This window comes from Stigmatopora nigra, chromosome 4, assembly GCF_051989575.1.
Source record: "Stigmatopora nigra isolate UIUO_SnigA chromosome 4, RoL_Snig_1.1, whole genome shotgun sequence".
In the NCBI taxonomy this organism is placed as follows: Eukaryota; Metazoa; Chordata; class Actinopteri; order Syngnathiformes; family Syngnathidae; genus Stigmatopora; species Stigmatopora nigra.
In genome coordinates this window covers 15,159,544-15,183,629 of record NC_135511.1, presented here as the reverse complement: position 1 = coordinate 15,183,629, position 24,086 = coordinate 15,159,544, and the positions used below count along the sequence as shown (strand labels likewise).

The following is a 24,086-nucleotide window of genomic DNA, read 5'->3' as shown; positions in this document are numbered from 1 at the left end:
ATTTTTTTATAGATGTAAAACAGTTAATTTGAATTTTTTAAAATTGTTTTATATATTTATTTTTGGATTTTACAACCTAGCTTTTTGACCTAAAAACACCCAAAAAATTGATAAAAAATTGCAATTATTGGTTTAAAAAGGGGGAAATTAGGAAATATAATATACATCTATAATCTTCATTTGAATTTGATCCTAAAACTGAAAGTTGGCATTCATGATTTACTTACTCGGGCCGCACAAAATGATGCGGTGGGCCAGATTTGGCCCTGGGGCCACCACTTTAACACCAGTGCAATAGAGAGCCATTTTATAAAAGAGATGACTCATCAAAACATCTGGTAACTCAAATTTTCAACATAATTGTTGGGTTTAAGCAGGTGTTCGAAATTATTTGGCTGATTAGAGCGAGAAACCATGGCTAAAAAAATATTGATGTTTTTGACAATATTAAAATGTTTTCATACTCTGACTCTTGTTTATTCAATACTTCTAAAAAATAAATATTATCTGAAATCACTTATAAAAATTTAGAACTTTTTCACAATAATTTATTTCCTTGAGATAACTATACTGTATTAGTGAATAATAAATGAGCTAACATATAAAGCATGAAAAAAAATACTGCATGCATTAGTTATTTTATCTTACATTAAATTTTGAGGCAGGTTTCAACATCAGGACCGCAAAAGATGAAAAAGTCTAAGACTGGACTTGACCAATGCATTTATTTTCCATTTTTTCCCAGTCAATCACCATTGCAAACACCTTATTATCCTGCTTCAGTCTGGTGGAATTAATTATACGATTTTATATGTCAGCCTTAAATACGCCTTGACATCCATTAAGGTGACTCATCATGACAATGTCTTTGAACAGACGTCATTGTGAGGTAGTGGTATTTTTCAAAGTGAAAGATACCACCTCCTAATGGCTTGCAAATATTGAAAAATGTATGTGCAGATAAAGTCTCATAACTAACCATACCAGACATTCATATTTCTGACTGAAACTCATTGGTGCTCGGACGTTTGGTCGCCGGACGTTTGGTCGCCGGTCTTTTGGTCGGCGGACGTTTGGCCGCCGGACGTTTGGCCGCCGGACGTTTGGCCGCCGGACGTTTGGTCGCCAGTCAAATGGTGACAGAGAGTTTACTGTTGAAACCAGCTATCAAAATTATATTCATGAGGGAGTTTAATATATAAGATAGATAGTTTAATATCTAAGTACTGTTTAATATCCAAGTACTGTTTAATATCCAAGTACTGTATCATATCCAAGTACTGTATCATATCCAAGTACTGTTTAATATCCAAGTACTGTATCATATCCAAGTACTGTTTAATATCCAAGTACTGTATCATATCCAAGTACTGTTTAATATCCAAGTACTGTTTAATATCCAAGTACATTTGACCGGTGGCCAAAAGACCAGCGACCAAAAGACCGGCGACCAAAAGACCGGCGACCAAAAGACCGGCGACCAAAAGACCGGCGACCAAAAGACCGGCGACCAAAAGACCGGCGACCAAAAGACCGGCGACCAAAAGACCGGCGACCAAAAGACCGGCGACCAAACGTCCGGCGACCAAACGTCCGGCGACCAAACGTCCGGCGACCAAACGTCCGGTCACGAAACTTATTGTATCTTCCTATTGATGCATGACACCATTTTTACAGTTCTACAGTATTCACTTTGTCCAATGACAGATGGAATCGGTAAATATCTCATATCAAAGCTCCGCCCATTGCAGTGCACATTTGGATGGCCTCGCAGTACCAGATGCCATTGAAGATTTGTAATTGAACTGAATGGAAAACGATCTTTTCCCAAGAGATGGATACAGCATGCCCCGCTGCAGTCAAAATGGTGGCATTTTGACAATTATGGGTGGGGCTTATGCCACAGTAAAGCCATCTGGCATCACAGCCGTGTCACAAAACAACAGCGATACCCTCCAGAGCCGGAGATATAAGAGAGAAGAGCCTCTCCGTCTCTGTGTGAGACTCGGAAGCAGATCAATAGATGCCAGCTTTGGATGCTTGTTGTTTTTTTTATCTTATTTTTTTGAGAAATCTCTGTGCTCTTGTCCTGTTAAAAGACTGAACGAAATTGAAATTGTGAGACAGTGTCATTAAAGATTGAAAAGTCACATATTGTATTCTAGAAAGGGAAAGAAACTGCCTTCGGAAACAACCAGACTAATAAATTCCGCTACCAGATATATGTACTAGGGAGCTTTTTCTTTGGGCTTCTAAACATAGTTTCTAAACTTATCAAATCTCTTTGGGAGTAAACGTGAAAAGTAGCATCCAGTGTGTTAAAATACATTGTTGAGAATCTTTTCATAGGTTTCAGTTAAAATTGCCAGCTAAAATGCACTGTAGGTGAAAAATATTGGTCTAATAATTCATAAACTGTGTCAAAATGGCGGCCCGGGGGCCAAATCTGGCCCGCCGTGTCAGTTTGTGCGGCCCGGGAAAGTAAATCATGAGTGCCGACTTTCTGTTTTAGGATCAAATTAAAATGAAGAGTATAGATGTATATTAAATGTCTTGATTTCCCCCATTTAAATCAATAGTCATTTTTTATCATTTTTTTCCTGTGTTTATAGTTCAAAAATCATTTTGTAAATACTAAAAAAATATTTTAAAAAACCTGAAATAAACAGTTTTAAATTTATAAAAAAACGGAATATTCAGGTCTTTTAATCCAGTTCTTTTAATCCATTTCTAAAAACAAGTTTAAATATTATTAGATAGAACCTTGGTCTATAGTGAACACATTGTCATACAGTACATTCGGCAATGTAGGATGCTATTATTCTACTTAGTTCATCACTCTTTTTATACTCTTTCACTAAATAGGAATATAGACTGAAAAAGAAAATCCATTTTCTCACCTCATGCAAACCTGCTATCTTCCATAGATCCATACATTACCACGACATACCCTTATTACTTAGTCAATCTTAATTTTTCTCTAATATACCCTTGTAAAAAAAGACTCCAAGATGAATTCTGTGCCGAGTTGTGAATGTCATCCATAAAGCACTTTGCCAAACAGGTCTATGTGATTTCCGCACAGGCTGTCTTGATCAAACATTTAGCACAACTTGGGGCAAAGCGTGCCAATAAGGGCAACACTCTCCTTCCCGAGCACATTCCATTACTTTGAGTAGCTGACTGCCGATATTCAGGTGAGCCACTGAATTCATTATCCGCATTCCTCAAGGCTGAAGAGAATTGATTCTTATCTGTTTGTGACACTGCTTTGCCAGGCAGAACCTCATCTACATATCTTTATTGCCATATAGACTATTGTATATGATTCCATCTTGCTCGTGTTATAACGCCATGGTGAGCTGTACATACTTTGTCGATAGGCGTGAGGATTTCCATCATTAAGATAGTCACAGCATCGAGTGCGTGTCAGTATGGAGGAGAAGGAAGTGTGACATTTCTCATCATGCAGTTGCCTTCTTGGAATGGTAGCAGCATGGCTTTCTTTGCTATAATTGGGCATTACAGATAAGAAGCGTATCGGGTTCTGCAGCTGGGCCTGTCGTATCAGCACCTTTAGATAGAAAGAAGGCCGGAGAGTGACATGCGTGGCTAAGACAGAGAGACTTGGTGTAAATGTGGCCTCAAACAATTATAAAATCAAGTCAAGTGAGTGGAAAAAAAGTATGTAGTGGATGATAGTCATTGTCTGTTTGCTACGGCTTGGGGTTTTCCAGTAGTTGATGGTTAGCGATCCTACTCAGATGAGTTGATATGGATGTGGTTTGTATTTTACGTACAAGGCGCACCACATTATAAGGCGCACCCTCAACAAATGACATTTTTATTTATTTGCGGTCGTGGTTTGTATTTTACGTACTGTATTTTCACGACTATAAGGCGCATCGCATTATATGGCGCACCCTCAACGAATGACACATTTTAAAAAAGAAATCTGGTCGTGTTTTGTATTTTACATACGGTATTTTCATGACTATAAGGCGCACTGCATTATAAGTCACACCCTCAACGAATGACACATTTTTATATTTTTTCCGGTCGTGGTTTGTATTTTATGTACCGTATTTTCACGACTATAAGGCGCACCGCATTATAAGACGCACCCTTAACGAATGACACTTTTGAAAAAAAAATCCGGTCGTGATTTGTATTTTACGTACTGTATTTTCAAGACTTTAAGGCGCACCACATTATAAGGCGCACCGTCAACGAATGACACATTTTAATTTTTTTCCCATATATAAAGCACACTAGATTATAAGGCGCCCTGTCTATTTTGGAGAAAATTTAAGACTCTTAAGTGTGCCTTATAGTCGTAAAAATACAGTACACATACATGACATGACGCAGTACTCGTTTACTCCGACAGAAAAAGGCATAAATGCAAATGCTAATTGCGCTAAGGCTATCAACACCCAGTGTAAGAAAGTTTGCCCATTAACTCAATTCAATTACCGCTTAATTGAGATAGCATCTCATTGTCCAATAGGACGTGGGTGGTCCTTGACGATGGACAGTAATATGGACATTTTTCCAATGCTATATGTTATATTTACCTGTCATATTCTACAGAACATTGGATTATTCAAGTGAACTTCAAATATGGTCATAAAATACAACAAACTGGGTCATCTGATTGTCAAAATGTCAAAGAAAAGCACCAATAAACCAATGTCTTACATTTTTGAAAACACTAATGGTTATAATGGTGTATGCATATACTAACAATAAGGCTGAACAAGTACCATCGAGGAGATATCTTTTCAGCTTAATGCACTACTTAAGGTCAAAACACTGCTTCATAAGCTTGTTAACAAGCTTAAAACCTTTTTCATCTGATTAGCGAAAAGGCGGTGGCATTCACAGCTAAGCTTGGCAGCTGATAACCTTCATGTTGTTGCTTTGTGCCGCTAAATGACTTCCTGGTGAATGTTGACTGTTGTTTTCTTGCTGCCAGTCATCGGGAAACTATTAAAAGTGCTATTCTAAGACTTGTTTATGCCCTTCACATCTGATTGACCCCTGGTGTAACTACCGTGACATGCCGGTGGAAGGCAATAAACAACAGAGAGAATGGGTGATTACTTCATATCATTGCTAGTTATGGTAATTGTCACTGGCAGTCCACGTCCGTCCTACTCTAACCAATCAGAGTAGAGAGTGCAATTTAGAAACTGGAGCGGATGACCTGTAGATACTAATTATTTTTTGTTTGCTGTTCAAAATCTTGAAGAAAAATATTATGCAGGGATGGCGATATGAGTTTGTATGATGTTGCCGGGCAGAAATGGAGCCAAATTTTTGAATATGAATATAATGAAATTGATATTTTGGCATTTACAATATGACTAAGATGAGAGCAGATGATTACAATAAAATAAAATAATTTGGCCTCTATGTACTTTGACTTTTTTGTGAAAAATGTACCGAATATGCAGTATTCCGAGTAAAGGCATTTTTCACTTAGTACATACATATAATGCATTTTCTATGTTATAAACTGAATGTGATTGATACATTTTGGTCCATTTCAAAGGATTTAATTTATTTTAAATCAGTCTGAAGTACATATTTAAAGAATTCTGAATTCTGGCAAGGCAAAAATGTACCTCTTAAAGTAAGATCTCAGTTATGATGTATGAATTGACTCTTATTGTACTGAAAACATTGCCAAAAATCAATGTATTAGCTCACCGTTATGTGGTTCAGAATCCTCATGTAAAACCATTCTATATTGTTCCATACATCCATTCACACATTATATCAATTTAATTTGACGTTCAATCCAACAAACTGGTAAAAACTGGCTGGGAATGATCACTGACAATCCTCCCAGTCAAAAATGGAGCATTTACTGCCAGTTCTCAGAGTTTAAATGACTTGGCCATATATTGTCAATAGCAAGGCAATAAGTCCATACCATTAGAATAAATACAATCATAATAATGGTGATAAACCAACTGTGGGTCATCTTTAATTGTATTTTGGATGCTGGGACTTTATGAGGTCGAGTTTTACATATATAGTTTGTCAAAACCATACTATATGATAAGAAAATTGATCAAATGAATGAGATAACTTGATCAAGACAGATGTGATGACAATGAGTTCTTTTCTAGTCTTCCTACCGTTCAGCTGATTGTATACGACATCCTCCAGCCTCTCCAGCCGCTGGAGAATCGACTGCCTGTCCACCAAGTTGGTAACTTTACCATGTCTGGTGCGCAATCTCTGGTCAGAAGCACGTCCAATCTGGACAAACTCTTCAGATCGGTCCTGGATTCGGCAGTAAACCGAGAACAGGATGATCCCCAAAAAGACCAGAATGTTGACGGTCAGCAAAGTTTTAATTTTGCGTGCCACGGCCATGAAAGTGACTTGCGTGTGTGGCAGACTCCGCCGAATTGTTCATCTGTGTCCTCGTCCAGCGATTGGGATCTTTCCAGAGTGTGATTCCACTTACGAAAAAAAAATTATATAGATCAGCACCCTCTTTTTGGTCCGAAGTGATCTTTTCAGCACCACGGTCAGCTCACGTGGGACATTTCGAAGGCATGCAGTTGCCGATTTTCAGTTCCTTCGTTGATCTTCTAACGCTTCACAAGCAAGGATGGGATTCCACGGGACGGGCTTTTCATCTCAAAACAGCCCACGGCGTTCCCGAAGCATCTACCGGCGTGGAAAAACGCTCAGCCGCCGCGACATGTCTCGTCCGTCTTCCCGGAGAAAGCGAACAATAACATCCTCGTGCTATCTCACTCGATCAGCGGTGAAAATGTCAAAAAAACGAGCAGCTTAACTCCGGTTACATGCTTCAAAATAAAACATCTAATGACGAGGGCCTCTTTTTTTCTTAATCTAATGCCGTCGCGTGAGGTTCTATGTGTGTGTTTGTGTTCCTGGTCCTCCTGAATCGAGAGCAGAATCGTCCGAAAAAAAGCACCGATGGTGTTTCTTGTCGTAAGGGGGGGAAGATGCAATCGGGGCTCGTGTGGCATGCCGTCTCTCCTCCACGCAGCCTCTCAGCTTCTGACGTCCACGGGCTACGGCATGAATAGTCATGAGCTGGATTGGGTTTAAAGCACAGAATAAGCGGCACAAAGTAGTTCCACTTGACAGAACAGCCGTCTACTCTTGTTAGCTTCTGGTGCCTGAATCAAATGTCCATTTTTTTTAATCCACCATGTCTATAGATTCCTTGCATTTCAACTCTAACTATTTGGGTAATGGGAACCAAGTGTATCGGATCTGGCCAAGTTAGTGTTGCTAATAAATGGCTCATGAAAGAGCAGTTTTTTTTCAAATTTATTTATTTTTTTCTTCTCTTTTAAATAGGTTTTTAGTTTGAAGTGTCATTAATAGCATTTGAAGTCAAAATGATCAGGAGTGGGAATCAGAAAAACAAGCGGGAAGTGCTCTGGGGCACAATTTATGGTTTTAATGCAAAATAATCATATAAATAATCAAAACTGGGACAAAGTTAACTCGATAAAAAACTAAATAAAAACTATACAGGGGAGACGGACATCGATTAAAGGGAAAACATCACTCACGTAAACAGGAAATTATACTCCTACAAAATACATGCCAACACACGGGGTTTAAATACACATGAAGTTGATGACCAATTGCAAACAAAATTGGGAGGAACTCAGTATATGCCAATTTTAATCTGGACTTTTCAACAAAATAAGTGTGTTTAAAGGCATTTTTTTCATGTAATAGTTGCTCCTTTTGACTATTAACTGTGCTTTATTGACACATTTTTAAAATTATTATTTCCCCACTAGCATTACATTTTTAAATGACAGTGAACATTGTCCATTTTATTTTTCAAGGAATAACAAAAGTTATAAGTGCAAAACCAGTACGACTATTGCAATATTATGAACTACATGTTATATTTATTCATCCATTCTCTTTACCACTTTGTCGGCAGTCAGTTGTAAGGCACTTGTAGTGACAGACGACCATTCACACTCACACTCACAGTCGCACTCTCACAAAAGTGGGAAAAGAACCTACACTGACTGCTACATCATCAGCGATTAAAGCTACATTGATAAATGTTATTTTAAATAATACATCATAGGTGTGTTTTATTTTGATTCCACAAGTATCGAGACACACATGAACACATTTTTTTTGCTTTGCAGAAAAGTTATGAAAAAGTTGCCCTATGTATTATGCAATCCCATCGGGAAGTGTCAGCCAAAGATTCAAATTCACTTCTCCTCACAAATCCCTTGCTTGCCTTTGCAGTATTTCCATCCGCACTTCCTCATGAATAATGTTAAAAAATCATCCATTCATGTCAAGAAATATTTGTGGATTTAGAGTTTGTTTTGATTTAATATTTCACACCATACTGACAGGCTACCCAGAAATGATGTTTAAAACTTTTATTTGCCAAATCAATCTAATCCGAAGTACTTGTCTTGAAGTAGATATTTTTTCAAGACTGTAACATGTCTATTAAAATAGAAAAAATCGATTTTTTGAAATGAAAACTAATATATTTACGTCAAATATGATACTGAAATTCGACTAATTCTTCTAAATTGATTAAATATAATAAATAGGCAAGAAAATGTTAAAACAGAGAAATATAAAACTATGTAGGTTGAATTTAAGCTTCTTTTGTGGGCCATATTGAGCTATATCTTCAGTATTTGCAGCCAGCCAATAAAAACAGACATAAGCACTTGCAGTATCCATTTAAGTGCAAAATAATCGCTAATCTAGTGAAGCCTTTGCTGTCATTATACAAGCACAATGCGATTTAAAGCCTCACCAAAACAAGCCTACATAGATAAGTAGTCATAAAAAGATTTATATACAATAAAAATGAAGTGAGGTTAGAAAAAAATGGCTAAACTGGTTAGCAACACATGAGGTAGCTAGAGTGTTTTAGTTTAAGTTTGCTTTAGCATCCATGTTGCTACCAATCTCGAGACGGTGTCTTATACTATAGCGAAAAGATGGTATTTGTCTTTGTTATTTCATCATTGCCCTCCCTAATACGGAGACTTTTTTAAAAAAAAAGCTGTAGTGGCAAGATTGTTTGCCCCTTGCAGAGCGGGGTCTTCTCCAACACTACTTTTATCTTAACTCCAAATCCACCAACAAAGCCGACCGTGTCATCTACACGCACAGTTTCTTCTGCTTATGTGGAGCTCATGTGGGATACAGTGCCAGTTAGACAAGTAAAGTAACTGGACGTGAGGAGAATTACGTCTCATTTTGAGTTACCATATTTTCACGACTATAAGGCGCACTCAAAAGTCTTAAATTTTCTCTAAAATAGACAGTGCGTCTTATAATCCAGTGTGCTTTATACATGGTAAAAAAAATAAAATGTGTAATTCGTTGACAGTGCGCCTTATAATGTGATGCGCCCTATAGTCGTGAAAATATGGTACGTAAAACACAAACCATGACGGGAAAAAAATTAAAGTGTAATTCGTTGACAGTGCGCCTTAAAATGTGGTGCGCCATATAGTCGTGAAAATACGGTAATGTTATTTGTAAGTTTGACTATACTACACATCTGATTTTTCTAATGGTTTAATTTCTAGCTGATAACTGGTACCCATGTGGTCGAGGAAGGGAAACCGGCATAAAAACTCTGCCAAATATATGATACGAATTGACTATTTTGTTGTGGTGACCCTTGAGTTGAGTGGATTAGCCCAAAAGTCAGTTTATCTGATAACTGTGTACCGAAGTAGCTAAGAATACCTTAAAAAAATGTATAAAAATGTCAGTATCTCAAATCCCATTTGGATTAGAGAATGATTTGTAATGTATATCCAGTTTACATGCTTTCTGGGGGCATCTTTGGTCTATAAACGAAAATGATATGTTTTTCCCAAAAAATACATAATATTTACTAAGTACAGTAACATAGGACAGTGAGAAAAATTTGGGGGATCGCTTTGTGTGGATATGCAATGCAAAACTGCATCAAATCGTCAATTTTATTCTTCAGATAAACAGAAATTTTCTGTTTATTGTTCCTGAAATGCATTGTGGGAGTGAGTTTAAGTCAACTATCCAAATGACAGAATAATCCAAGAATAGGTAAACATAAAAATTCCTTATATATCTCCTAAAGTTGGTCATTAAAACTGCTTACCGTTAATAAGTATGTGAACCAAAGTCCCCGCCAGAGTTCTGATGAAACACTTTCTTTTCCATTATGAAGCCTTTTGTGTTTTAATGATGTCCCTTTCCTTCCATTGCAACTCTCCTACCTTTCTACCTATAGTCCGACAACTACTTCCCAAAAAGGGTTGGGATTTAATTGGGATTCCCCATGCATGTGAATCGCACTACAAAGGCCCGTGGATTTGACTTGAGGTCTGTAGAAAAAGCCTGAATGTGAAGGAAAAACGAAAAAAAATCACGCTTACACTCACATCAGCTGCAGAGCCGGAGTTTAGCAGCTTAGGCGGCAGCAACAGACTCACTGATCTCTGTGAAAAAACCCTCTCAAGATGTCAGCCTTCTGCTTTCGGCACCCTGCTTGCTTGTGAAAAAGCAAGCACTAGCGTTCAAGTATTTTAGCCAACTATCCCTTAGTCATCTCACTGGCTGATTCCACTTGACCCGCTACACACATTCAGTTCTTTGTGTTATCTTGCATGACAGCACTAGCCTTTTTTTCCATATTTAGAATGGACGTTAACTAATCATTTCGAAAGATTTGGTTTATCAGTAGCATAAATTAAATGGTTGTGTTGGCAAGGTCATTCAAAGTGCAGCTGTACCACCACTACCACTCGGCTATAATCATTTTTCAACAAAGCTGGTTGGAAACCACAAAAAAAGGTCAACATCTAGCCAAAACAATATAAAAAAATAATAATAAATGAAGTGGATAGTGCAAGGCTAAATAATGAAGAAATAAAGTCTTATTATTTATCATTTATGGCCTTATAATGGGATAATAATGCGACTATAAGGCGCACCGCATTATAAGGCGCACTCTCAATGAATGACATCTTTTCCATATATAAGGCGCACTGTATTCTAAGGCGCACTGTATTATAAGGTGCAGTGTATTATAAGGCGCACTGTCTATTTTGGAGAAAAAGACTTAAGTGCGCCCTATAGTCATGAAAATACGGTAATTGCTATTGACTTTCAGGTATGAAGCACTCACTACTTTACAGTCACCTCTAGAGCCAGCCATTGTTGATGTTTTGGATTTTTTTTGTATAAAATCTTGCACTGGGGGAGCAGCTATATGATGGAAGATTTTGTAAACTAAGATGGCATCTGCATATTTAACAGTATTGTTTCAGTTCAGGCGTTTGTGTTTTTTTTAATATCCGACAGTGGTGGTTTTTCGTTTTTGGTTTTCAGTTTTTTCCATATATAAGGCCCACTGGACTATAAGGTGCACTGTCTATTTTGGAGAAATGTTTAGACTTTTAAGTTCGCCTTATAGTCGTCAAAATACCGTACCTATTTTTGTCTTTTCCCATTATATTTTTCATGATGTTGTGATGTTATGATTAGTTTTTTCACCTCCCGAGTTTTAACGCAACCTTCCAAACGCTTGAACATCACAAATGTATTGCTGTATGCTCACCCGCCGGCGTTAAAGTTCATACAATTCCACTTTGACCCTTAGGCTAACAGCTAAGCCCCAGTTCTGTCTGCCTAAACTTGCCTCATACCCATTGCACCTCTGGCCACTTGATCCCACTTCACTGCTGCAGGAACTGTGGATTTGCTTAATGCCTTAACTAAATGAGAATAATAACCCCGCGGACTAGAATATTTAACGTACCACTCTAGGGAAATGTTAAAATAGATTATTAAAAATTAATTTGTTTAAAATGCAAGTTTTTTTCTCCCCCCAGCTCTGCTGCTTCGTTCATTACAGTGTTGTTTTATAGTGGTGAATGTGTTTAATTGTAACGAGTATTCACACATGTGTTGGCATGAATGAATGAAAATATTACAGCTCTTACTTTGTAGTACATACTAGTTAAAAGTAGTGCACTTGTTTTTGTGAGGACATTCACTCAAGAAATGAAAAATATTGACAAGATCTTAAGCCCTGGCCTAAGGAAATGAAATAAAGTGATTTATCTACTTACAAATGTCTTTACAGACAACATAATTAAGTTATGAAACATGTCATTTGGTAAAATTTGTCTCTAGACAGAAAGAAATTCAAGTAATTTAACATAAAGTCCCAAAAGTTGAAAGATCTTGAACAGAAATAAAGCCATACCATCCTGTATTTTAAAAATAGTGTTTGCTCTTCCATTGGCTATCTCCCAACAACCTGGTGGCCTCCTATTGGCTTAGAAGGGAGCTACATCTGCAGGTAAAAATGCGACTTTACTTACGACAATTTCAAGTGCCTAAATGTGACTCTACTTACAACAATTTCAAGTGCCTAAATGCGACTCTACTTACAACAATTTCAAGTGCCGAAATGCGACTCTACTTACAACAATTTCAAGTAACAAAATGCAACTCTACTTACGACAATTTCAAGTGCCTAAATGCGACTCTACTTACAACAATTTCGAGTAACAAAATGCGACTCTACTTACAACAATTTCAAGTAACAAAATGCGACTCTACTTACAACAATTTGAAGTAACAAACCGCGACTCTACTTACAACAATTTAAAGTCACAAAATGTGACTCTACTTTCAACAATTTCAAGTAACAAAATGCAACTCTACTTACAACAATTTCAAGTAACAAAATGTGACTCTACTTACAACAATTTCAAGTTACCAAATCACCCATGAACCGACTTAATTTAATAAATAGAAGTACCACTGTATGAATACTCCGAATAAAAATGATTATTATTGTTCTTAAAAATTGATGTAAGTATGATTGCCATCCCCTATATTATTATAATGAGACATTAGCACTCCATATTTCTTGAATTATGGCAAAAGCAATTATACAGTATATGGCCCATGTGAGCATAGTTGATTTGTGAGCCTATGCGTTTAATTAGAAATAATAATGAAAACGGGAACCAAGGAAACATATCCTGCTCTTAAAGAATCTAATCAACGATGGCAAACTATCCATATTATAGTTGAGATTCGGGTAAGACTGCTTGAAAATCTGGTGTGTACTTCAGTCCTTTTTTACAAAATCCATTACTCTGCTGACACCTCTTACTTGTTTACATACTGATTCATATTCCGTGGCTTTATGAGCCTTCATTCAATTTGCCTTTTCAATTTCTTCATGACACAAAGCACACAAGGATTTCATAAAGACAAAAGCAGCTACTGATAGGTTTGGGAGAAAAAAGGCATAAGAATCCATATATTTATTTATTTTAATCCTCATTATAGTTAAGTTATGGTATAAAAAAAGGCATACTCATACAAATTAAATAGACTAAAGTGTGTAATAGCAGTATATATAAAAATATTTGTTTAAAAAATGCATAAAAGATTCACTGCCTTATTGAAATAACCTCATTAGATTTGTGAAAGGATTTCTATTCTGAGGGAGCAAAAGCATTTGTTGTGGAAACTGCTCCAATTCCAATCAAATTCCTTTATTAATTTTTCAGTCTATTTTGGCAAATATTGCTCCTTCTAAAATACAAAACACTTAATCCATGCTTTACTAAATATAGATAAATAAAATAATTTACACTGCATTCATTGTTATGGTTGGAAATGAAATAAATTTAATTATTATTGAGTTTTTTTCCCATAAAGTGATAGTATTTATGAAGTAATAAACATTATATCGTCTTTCTATGTAGTATCAAGTACATCATATCTTTTAAAAAATGACATATTTGTTTAAAATTGATAAAAATAATGCTATTACGATTTTGCATTAGATTCTTTAGCCCCGTTTTCAATCCAATTAATAAAAAAAATATGATTAAATAGCTGAATTGGTCAAATTTAAACACTTTTCATCCAAAATTGATCACATACTTTTAAAAAAAATGGGTGTTTTGGCTAAAAGAACAGCAAATGAACTTAAATCCTGCATGATTAAATAGATGAAATGGTCAAATTTAAACACTATTTGCCAAAATTTGATCTCCCACTTTCAAAAAAATGAGTCTTTCTGCTAAATAAAACCAGCAAATGAACATTAAATCCAACCCATTGTCTTTTAAAATGTCACATCTCCCAAGCCCCTCCCAAATCCAAAGCCTTCCTTATCATCTTTGTACAAAGATATAATGATCCCAACCCCCTGTCTCTGCCAGAAAGATGATTACAATGTTTGGTCAACATTCTATTGGCGTTTTGCCATTTTGCTGGAGAAGAAAAACTACTGGGCCAAGAGCAGACAGCATCAAAAAGCCAAGTGTGCGCCCGCCTGCAGTCAGAAGGCCCCTTTTGCACGATTGTAATTAAAGATAGAGTGCCACGCGAATCTGTCTTGCAAAGGAAATAATTACATAGTAGATCTGCTACGGTGGGGAGAATGTGGGTGGGAGCGGGGTTTTGAAAAAGAAGGTCTGTCTTGGTGGATGGGGGATGCTTGAAAATGGCGGGATGGCGGTAGAGGGTTAGGGTGTGTTTAAATACAAAATGGTTAGGGTTAGGTTTAGGTTTAGGGTTAGGGTGTGTTTAAATACAAAATAGTTAGGGTTAGGTTTAGGTTTAGGGTTAGGGTGTGTTTAAATACAAAATGGTTAGGGTTAGGGTTAGGGTGTGTTTAAATACAAAATGCTTAGGGTTAGGGTGTGTTTAAATACAAAATGGTTAGGGTTAGGGTTGGGGTTAGGGTTACGGTGTGTTTAAATACAAAATGGTTAGGGTTAGGTTTAGAGGTTAGGGTTAGGGTGTGTTTAAATACAAAATGGTTAGGGTTAGGTTTAGAGGTTAGGGTTAGGGTGTGTTTAAATACAAAATGGTTAGGGTTAGGGTGTGTTTTAATATAAAATGGTTAGGGTTAGGGTTAGGGTTGGGGTTAGGATTAGGGTTAGGGTGTGTTTAAATACAAAATGGTTAGGGTTAGGGTGCGTTTAAATACAAAATGGTTAGGGTTAGGTTTAGAGGTTAGGGTTAGGGTGTGTTTAAATACAAAATGGTTAGGGTAAGGGTTTGGGTTAGGGTTAGGGTGTGTTTAAATACAAAATGGTTAGGGTTAGGTTTAGAGGTTAGGGTTAGGGTATGTTTAAATACAAAATTGTTAGGGTTAGGTTGTGTTTAAATACAAAATGGTTAGGGTTAGGGTGTGTTTAATACAAAATGGTTAGGGTTAGGGGTTAAGGTTAGGGTGTGTTTAAATACAAAATGGTTAGGGTTTGGTTTAGGGTGTGTTTAAATACAAAATGGTTAGGGTTTGGTTTAGGGTGTGTTTAAATACAAAATGGTTAGGCGTTAAGGTTAGGTTTGAGGTCAAAGCCGGTTCAGAGACCCGTTATCATTTGCGCCACTTCGCATTTGTAATCTTACAGTAAACACATACCCATGGAATAACAGGCTGAGGGGATAGGTGTAGAACGGTGGGGGTAGGCGCTTGTTAAAGGGCAATATTAAGCACAGCTGTGAAGCAGAACTCAACACATTTTATTTCCTTTTCCTCGGCGAGCAGGAAACATCGTTTAACGTGATCAATAAGAACCCAAGTGAAAGCTAATTCAATACATTTGTGACTTTGGGTTTTCATTGATTTTTTTTCTGCTTTCCCCTCTGCCGCATAGCAAGAGTCTGGTTGCTGAAATTACCCATAATGAGAACACTTGCTAGACAGTGATCCATACTGGCCACTAGTAGAACTTGTGGGGTGTGGAACTGGAATCAATCATGTAGATATGTGGAGGAAAATAAATGGTATGCAGGTATTTGAGGTTTTAGATTGCATGTTAACCTAGATGTGGGTTAGGGTTATCGATAAAGATAAATCTGTTATTTACGTACATTCCTTAAAGAAATCTGAGAGAAGGGGGCCTGAGCTCAAATATTGAACTGTTTTAAGTAAATAAACATACCATATAACCTCCATTACAACAGAATGTCATTCTATTTTTCAAACTTTCCCCCGTAGTGCCCTTCAATTGGAGGTGCCGTTCAATTAGAGGGTGCCACTCTATTTTTCGATAAGATGGTCAAAATTTTGAGATTAGGCGGTAAATTTTATGGATTAAAAGAGAAACACGGTAACATATATACATGTTTATTGAACAAAAAAAGGCACAAATACATATTTCACCGGCATGCTGTTCTATTTTTAAAACTTTTCGCATAGTGCCGTTCAATTAGAGGTGCCATTCAATTAGAGGGTGTCAATCTATTTTTCAATTCTTCCACCAAGGTGCCATTTTATTAGAGGGGCCATTCAAAGAGAGGATTTATTGTATTTCCATGATTATAAATTGAAACTGCATTAAGCATATTTCTTTCCACAAACTGCAGGGATTAAGATTTTATCTGGCAACTCGTCCAGTCCATGTAGCAGCATAACCATGTCACAGTAACAACATCTGTAGTAAAACATGGACTTGAGCTTTCCATGATTATAAATTGAAACTGCATTAGGCATATTTCTTTCCACAAACTGCAGGGATTAAGATTTTATCTGGCAACTCGTCCAGTCCATGTAGTAGCATAACCATGTCACAGTAACAACATCTTTACTAAACATGGACTTGAGCTTCTATAAATGACGATGCAAGATAAAAATCATGTGAAAACAACTAGTTAACCATCATGAGGGAATGTTAGACAGTCATTCTGAAATCTCAGAAGACAGAAAACTCCATAACGTGTTAAGGTATATAGTCACGGCATCAAAAATCCAAAACATATTCTGCTTTTTGAATCATTAATGCATTATGCCCTTAGTCCACTATGACGAATCAGTGTGAAATGAAAGCACTGCCTTTGCTTGAAATGAGCAATAAACACCTTAAAACCCAACAGGAATCATTTTCTTTTAGTTTTTTTGTTTTAAACAAGTGTGACAAACTATGTTATATCCAAAGATTGCTTGCATTGTCCAATTTTCAGCTTTTGGCATCCATTTTAATACAGAAGAGTACTAAAGTCAATTGAAAGTTAATTCCAATGTGTTTGATTAATGGGCACTGGAGGATGCTCAGTAATCTGTGCTCTGTTCAACTGTTTCACATCAAGACACACCGAGGTAATTATTCCTGCCGTTCTCCAGGAGTAAATGTTTGTGCTGTGTTGCTTTCTATGAGCATCGCTTGTACGCCATCTTAATTAACATCCTCATAGAAAGTATGTTTTTTTTAGTAAGCGGATAAAATGGATAAAATGGACTAGACCAGTTTGTGATAATGGGAATTTTTTGGATTAAATTTTATAAACAAGTAAGCAATTAGAAAATAATGTCAAAATAAAAGGAGATTATTGCAAATAAAACTAATTATTGCACTAAATATCTGAGAAAGTGGAAAAAGTATTTGTCAAAATTAATTTGTTGCTAAGCTTTCTATTATGACGGAGTTTAAAAAGGCATTGGAAAAGCCACTTTTAATTGGTTGTTTACTGTTAGTTGAAATTTCAGAGGGACCATCCATCAAACGTCAAATTAAACCACCAACTACTGTATTTTCACAACTATAAGGCGCACTTAAAAGTCTTAAATTTTCTCCAAAATAGACAGGGCGCCTTATAATTCAGTGCGCCTTATATATGGAACAAAATGTCATTCATTGAAGGTGCGCCTTATAATGCAGTGCGCCTTATAGTCGTGAAAATACGGTAGTTTAATTGGTTGTTTACTGTTAGTTGACATTTCAGAGGGACCATCCATCAAACGTCAAATTAAACGACCAACTACCGTATTTTCACGACTATAAGGCGCACTTAAATCTTAAATTTTCTCCAAAAAAACAGGGCGCCTTATAATCCAGTGCGCCTTATATAATGGGAAAAATGTCATTCATTGAGGGTGCGCCTTATAATGCAGTGCGCCTTATAGTCGTGAAAATACGCCAGTTTAATTGGTTTTTTACTGTTAGTTGAAATTTCAGAGGGACCATCCATCAAACGTCAAATTAAACCAACAACTACTGTATTTTCACGACTATAAGGCGCACTTAAGTCTTAAATTTTTTCCAAAATAGACAGGGCGCCTTATAATCCAGTGCGCCTTATATATGGAACAAAATGTCATTCATTGAGGGTATTCATTGAGGGTATATAATGCGGTGCGCCTTATAGTCGTGAAAATACGGTACATCTTTTTGTTCTAAGCCTGTTTCTGAAAATGTCGATAAAACCCGACCAAATGAGCAGTAGGCTTCTCATTAGAAAACATAAAAATGTCTCTCTTCTTTGGATTTTTGCACTGTTTAAAGTCTTAAGACTTTTTTCCACAAAGAAAAATGCACTCAAAACGAAATCATTTCAACAAGAGCATTACAAGTGGGTGATACATGAGCTGAATTGGAAGAAAAATAAGTGAGATAACTGTTAACAGCTTTAAATAGTGGCGGAAAAATTGTAAAATATCTCTGGCTTGAACGATTTTATTGATATTATTTTGCTCTGGACAAAAATGGAAGCAGAAAATTCATAATAGAGGACACTAAACTAATTCTTCATACACACATCTATAGGGACTGCCTTTGTATATAATAATGTGTTACAGAAATGCAACTATGTTGCAGTCATATGGCTCCAAACTCAATGAAAATAGGTATTTTTTCCTTTTTATTTATAGCAGCGTTGCCCACCAACTGTGTAAAGACCATCTTTTCACCCCCTCCATGGATTGTAAACAGTGGGAGACCATGTCAGTGGTGAAATTAGTACATTTTTCATTGCTCCACCTTTTAAGCTCTTCCTTTTTTATTTTATAGATTTGCTGAACATTTTGCATTCCTAGTAAGCTAAATAGATTATTATAGGAATAAATTAATGTAATGAAACAAAATTATTTGTCTATTAATCAGTTTTTAAAGGGAGGAAGAATTATGATTGTGATATTAAAAAGATTGGAATGGATTATATTTCTTTTCAGATTTAATTATTGAATTTTGCAACAGGCAGTTTATAGTAAATTATTATTAGTAGTATTATTATTAAAAAGATTGGATTGCATTATATTTCTTTTCTTATTAAATTAATATTTTTTCAACAGGCAGTATATAGTTGATTATTATTAAAAATATTGGGTTGCATTATATTTCTTTTGATATTAAATTATGGTTTTTTTCAAAAGGCAGTATATAGTTAATGATTATTAGTATTAGTATTATTAAAAATATTGGAATACATTATTTATTTTCAGATTAAATTAATCATTTTTTTAAAATATTTTCTTTCAACAGGCAGTTTGTAGTAAATTATTATTATTATTATTATTATTATTATTATTATTATTATCATTATTATTATCATTATTATTATCATTATTATTATTATTATTATTATTATTATTATTATTATTATTATTATTATTATTATTATTATTATTATTATTATTATTATTATTATTATTATTATTATTATTATTATTATTATTATTATTATTATTATTATTATTATTATTATTATTATTATTATTATTATTAAAAAGATTGAAATGCATTATATTTCTTTTCAGATTAAATTCATAATTTTCTAACAGGCAGTTTATAGTAAATTATTATTTTATTATGATTATTTTAATTGTTATTAGTTTTATTATTACTATTAACGTTATTTTAATCATTATTTTTATTATTATTATGGTTAAAAGGTTCCTTTTTGTCAATATAACATAAAACTATTGTTATCACAATCAACCTAATTCATGGACAAAAAAAAAACATTTTTAAAGTGTTTAAAGTTTGTATCAGACTTGACTCCCATGAATTATTGGTTATTTTAATATAACTTATTTTTTCCATGTGTGGCTGGTTAATAACTAAAGCTCAATAATGAAGCCCTCTTTCCTCAGCTTTGAGCATTGCTCCCAATTAACATTTGATTCGGTGGTTAACAATATTGATTAAGTAATACTCTTTATCGCAACCTTTTTTTGACACCCTTTAAACAATTCTGGGGCAATAGCTTATCTTGGACAGGCAGTAAGTGGTCCCATCCTATTGGGGGTCCTCGGGGTAGCTAGACTGGTTTTGTAGATGTCTTTCAATTAGCAACTAATGAAGACAAAGCAGAAATGGTTCCACTGATCAATTGTGCACATAATTAGATCATGTTTTTTTATTTTTTTATTTTTTTTACGAGAGCTGGAGAGGAGGCTGATGACAAACACAGTTCCTTCAAATATTTCCCTAAACAACTTCAAAATGGAATTATCAGAACTTTGTCAAGTGTTTTATAGGGGGAAACAGAAATTTATTTTGAATTACAAGGTTCCACATCAGTAAAAAAAGAAGTTAAACAAACCACAGTTCCATATAAAGGAAATTACTGCCCTCTGGTGGTTTGAAATATATTTCTATAGGACTGCTTAATTCAGTTAGGTTGTAATTAAAAAGAAATGTTTGCATATGGATAAAGAATTTAAAAAATATATAAAAATATTCCTCTCCCAATGTAATCTTGCTATAATATGAAAGTGGTATAAAGAATTTAAAATTAAATGTTTTAAATATGTATTAAGATTTACTTCCAAATCCCAAGAGAAGAGTTAATAATCTTAAAGTGTGTATGTGTGGTTTTGGAATTCTATTGGTTAAAAATGAACAATTATTTACCATTTCTGATGATGCAACGACTAAATTTTGCAACCACTAGAGGCCACAGTTGTCTAGATAATATAAAATCCTTTAGTAACAATGAACAAAATATGAATATCTCTATATATTTATCATTCTTTTCCAACCATATAATAACAGTAGTGTATACATAACATAATGCTTTTATCTGCCTTAAAATCTAGTCAGAAAATACAATGATGAGTTCATCTATGCGTTTTTTACAGATACTGTACACCTTGATACCATTACATCAAAATAAAATACCAATAATTAAATAACCAAATAGAGGAATACCAACCAAAATCTTATGTGCCATTTTAACTAGAAAATAGCACAATATAAAACGAATTTAAAGACTTAAAAGGGAAATGGAACAACAGTATCAATGAATATTTCTATGGAGAAAACCCATACACAGTTATAATGATGATTGAGTTGAAGTTTGGCTAATGAAATGTCAAGAAAATAGGAATAATAAGTTGTACATTGCGCCAAAAGTTACCACTAAATTCTCAAAAGACAATAACCAAACATTCTTCTAGGAAAATGTCTTCCACAAGCCAGATGTGTGGTTTTGAGTAAGTCCCCAAATACTTGTCAAAACTGCAGTAAATACATTTGTCAACAGTCTACATAGATGCATAAAACTGACAGCAAATTTGAATAAAATACTACCAATAATCAGTTTGGGTCTGAGACAAGCTACTAATAGTTTAAAATACCACAAAATTCTTAATTTAGGACCATCAACTCACCATTTTTCCTTGCCAAAAGTAAAAATAGCACCAAATATTCCAAATATCTTTAGCCAAGTATACAACCTTAACTTTATTTGAACTTTACAGATCGTCCACTTAACTGATTGCCTCTCATTTAAATTCAAGTACCAAAGCGTAGATGTTTTATTCAGTGTGAAACCCAGAATAGAAGAATAATGTGGATCATTTTCAATACATTGACTCTGTCATTTCAGCAAATCATTTTTGAACGATGTCAGATGTCGCTTTACCTTTAATAGATACTTGTCACACCCAGAGAGCCGAAAAAAAACATTTTTCATAAGCAATATACATTCAAAGAAATAAGCATGAGATGTTTACTTGCAATACAATCATTTTTATAAGCTTCTCTGCATTCATATGCAATCTCAATGCTTTCTATTCCACTATTTACCTTTTTTTTGGATCGAATTTGTACTATTTTCTGCCAAAAGCCTCTGGTAGTCGTTGTTATTGTTGTTGTTGCTAACCCTTGCTGTTATTTTTTTTCCCAATGTCCTTCAAAGCTGAGCCAAATGTTTTTTTGGCATCAACAATTGCAGTTTTTGTATATCTCCCTATTTGGAGTCGATTACTTAACAGAGTACCATGGATTTGTAGCCTCAGAGTGGTTGTATATCCCAATGCCAATGTTTGCACGGTGGCTTTATTGACTTCTCATTTGTTCTTTTTTATGTTCTTGTTGATGCCACCTTTGAGTCATGTAAAATAGAGACATTCAAGCGTGTATTGTTTGCATAATCACAGTTAAACTACACCAGGCTGTGTATATTGTTATATTGACTAGATGGGCAACATGGCAAGATATTTCCAAGTATGGCTTAATCTCCCTCTTTTTAATAAGATCTAGGTGGAATAAAACATATATTTTCTACATCTATGATACTTCAGTCATGCAATCTACATCAGACATGGGCAAACTACGGTCCGCGGGCCACATACGGCCCGTTAGGGCTTTTAAATCCGGCCCGCTGACGTTGTCTAATTTTCCATTATTTATTTTTTAAATTACCCCAAGATGGCGCCATCACGCGGAAGACAGTGGGAGTAGCTCTGTCCAGTCTTATTTGTTTTTTTGGGTTTAACAGCCCCTTTATTTATTTTTTAATGACATTTTAATATTTTTTTATACATTCCTTTTTACTTGACTTTGTACTTTATACTTTTTTACTTTAATGATGAGTGTGTTAATACTTTAGTCCTTTATTTATGTTTATGTTTCATATGTACTGTTAACGGATGCACTTTTTTATATGTATCGTATCTTGTGCTGACCCGGCCCATCTGTCAAATTATTAAAGTTAATTTGGCCCCCAAGCCCAAAAGTTTGCCCACCCCTGGCTTAATTTCTCTTTTGTTAATGAGATCTAAGCCGATAAAACACATTTTCTACATCTATGATACTTCACTCATGAAATCTAGATAGTGACATTGGAAAAAAATATATCATTCCCCAAAATGTTGATTCACACAGGTGCATACAATATATGAGCATTTTAAATAGGTCTCATACAGAAAACCACATGTAAGATAGAATCAGGAAGTGGAAAAGAGCTCTATACTACTCTTCCATCTCAAAGGGGAAGTGGTTCAGACAGAAAATACATTGAGCTTTCAATGTAACCACAAACAGTTAGCAACTGCTGCTTTGTGTCCAAGATCCTCAAGATATTACTTCTAGTATCAACTCCTTATATTTTTAGAACTCACATACACAACAACAAAAAATCCTGCTACACATTCCCTTATCTTAAAAGGGTAAGAAATCAACATTTGTGTGAGAATCCTGCAACATTATAACAGTAAACCACAACAAACTATACATGACAAGCCCAGAAATATACAGATTACTCATTTTAAACAATGTACTAGTAACACACATTCAGTTATTATTCAACAACTGCATCTGAATTGATGTATTGAAATTATTACCTTTCATATCTTCAGTTGTGAAGTGAAGAGGGATCTTGAAATACAAACTTAGGACTGGTCAAATAAAATAAAGAAACAAATTTAATGGTGATAACAGGATGAGACGCCATGACCACAAAGCCTGACCGCAACACAAGAACTCACCAGACAATTACAAACACCTGGTGGAACTCATTCCTAATCACATGGACAGCCCACACAAGGAAAAACACACTTTTCAATCTCAAAACCCCCCAAAACAGCACATTACTGTAATTTCTGAATGAAAGAGAACTCCATAGAAGATCTCATATTTTATTAATGTTTATGAAAAGAATAAAATTTGGATTTACTCTAATCAAACCAAATTAAATATAACAATACCAGGCATTTTTGTATCTACTCTCAACTTGTCAATCATTTTGATTGGCACCACAGTTAGTCTTAACATTGCTATGTAAACACCATTATTTTAAACCAGGATCTTCTGGTTCATCTTAATTATTTTTTTCTTAAGTACCTTCAAAAAAATGCTATTTGCCCATTTTTATGTTCAACTCTATGGCCCCTAAAACATCTAAAATACTAAGAAAGCCAAATTATAGCTTTCCATACTCATTTTTCTGCATGCATTTGCCCATCAAACATTATTTTTATTTGTGGATTCTGATTAAATACATTATATAATACTCTACATTGATTTTATACTGAAAGAAAA

The 24,086-nt window shown here is 35.1% G+C and overlaps 1 protein-coding gene across 3 annotated transcripts in view; it reads right to left on the bottom strand.

The window, feature by feature from the left end:
• Nucleotides 1–23,585, bottom strand: part of LOC144195924 (polypeptide N-acetylgalactosaminyltransferase 9) — a 70,815-nt gene extending 47,230 nt beyond the window's left edge. Inside the window, exons 1-2 of one of the 3 annotated variants that reach the window (XM_077715810.1) lie at nucleotides 23,534–23,585; nucleotides 23,390–23,443 (exon numbers count right to left, since the gene is read on the bottom strand). In XM_077715810.1, coding sequence (XP_077571936.1) covers nucleotides 23,390–23,396 — 7 coding nt within the window. In that variant the 5' untranslated portion in view covers nucleotides 23,397–23,443; nucleotides 23,534–23,585. Of the gene's footprint in view, nucleotides 1–6,149; nucleotides 6,889–23,389 lie in introns of those variants that run through there. The other 2 variants (XM_077715809.1, XM_077715808.1) reach the window with 2 other exon arrangements.
• Between the last annotated feature and the right edge of the window lie 501 nt (nucleotides 23,586–24,086).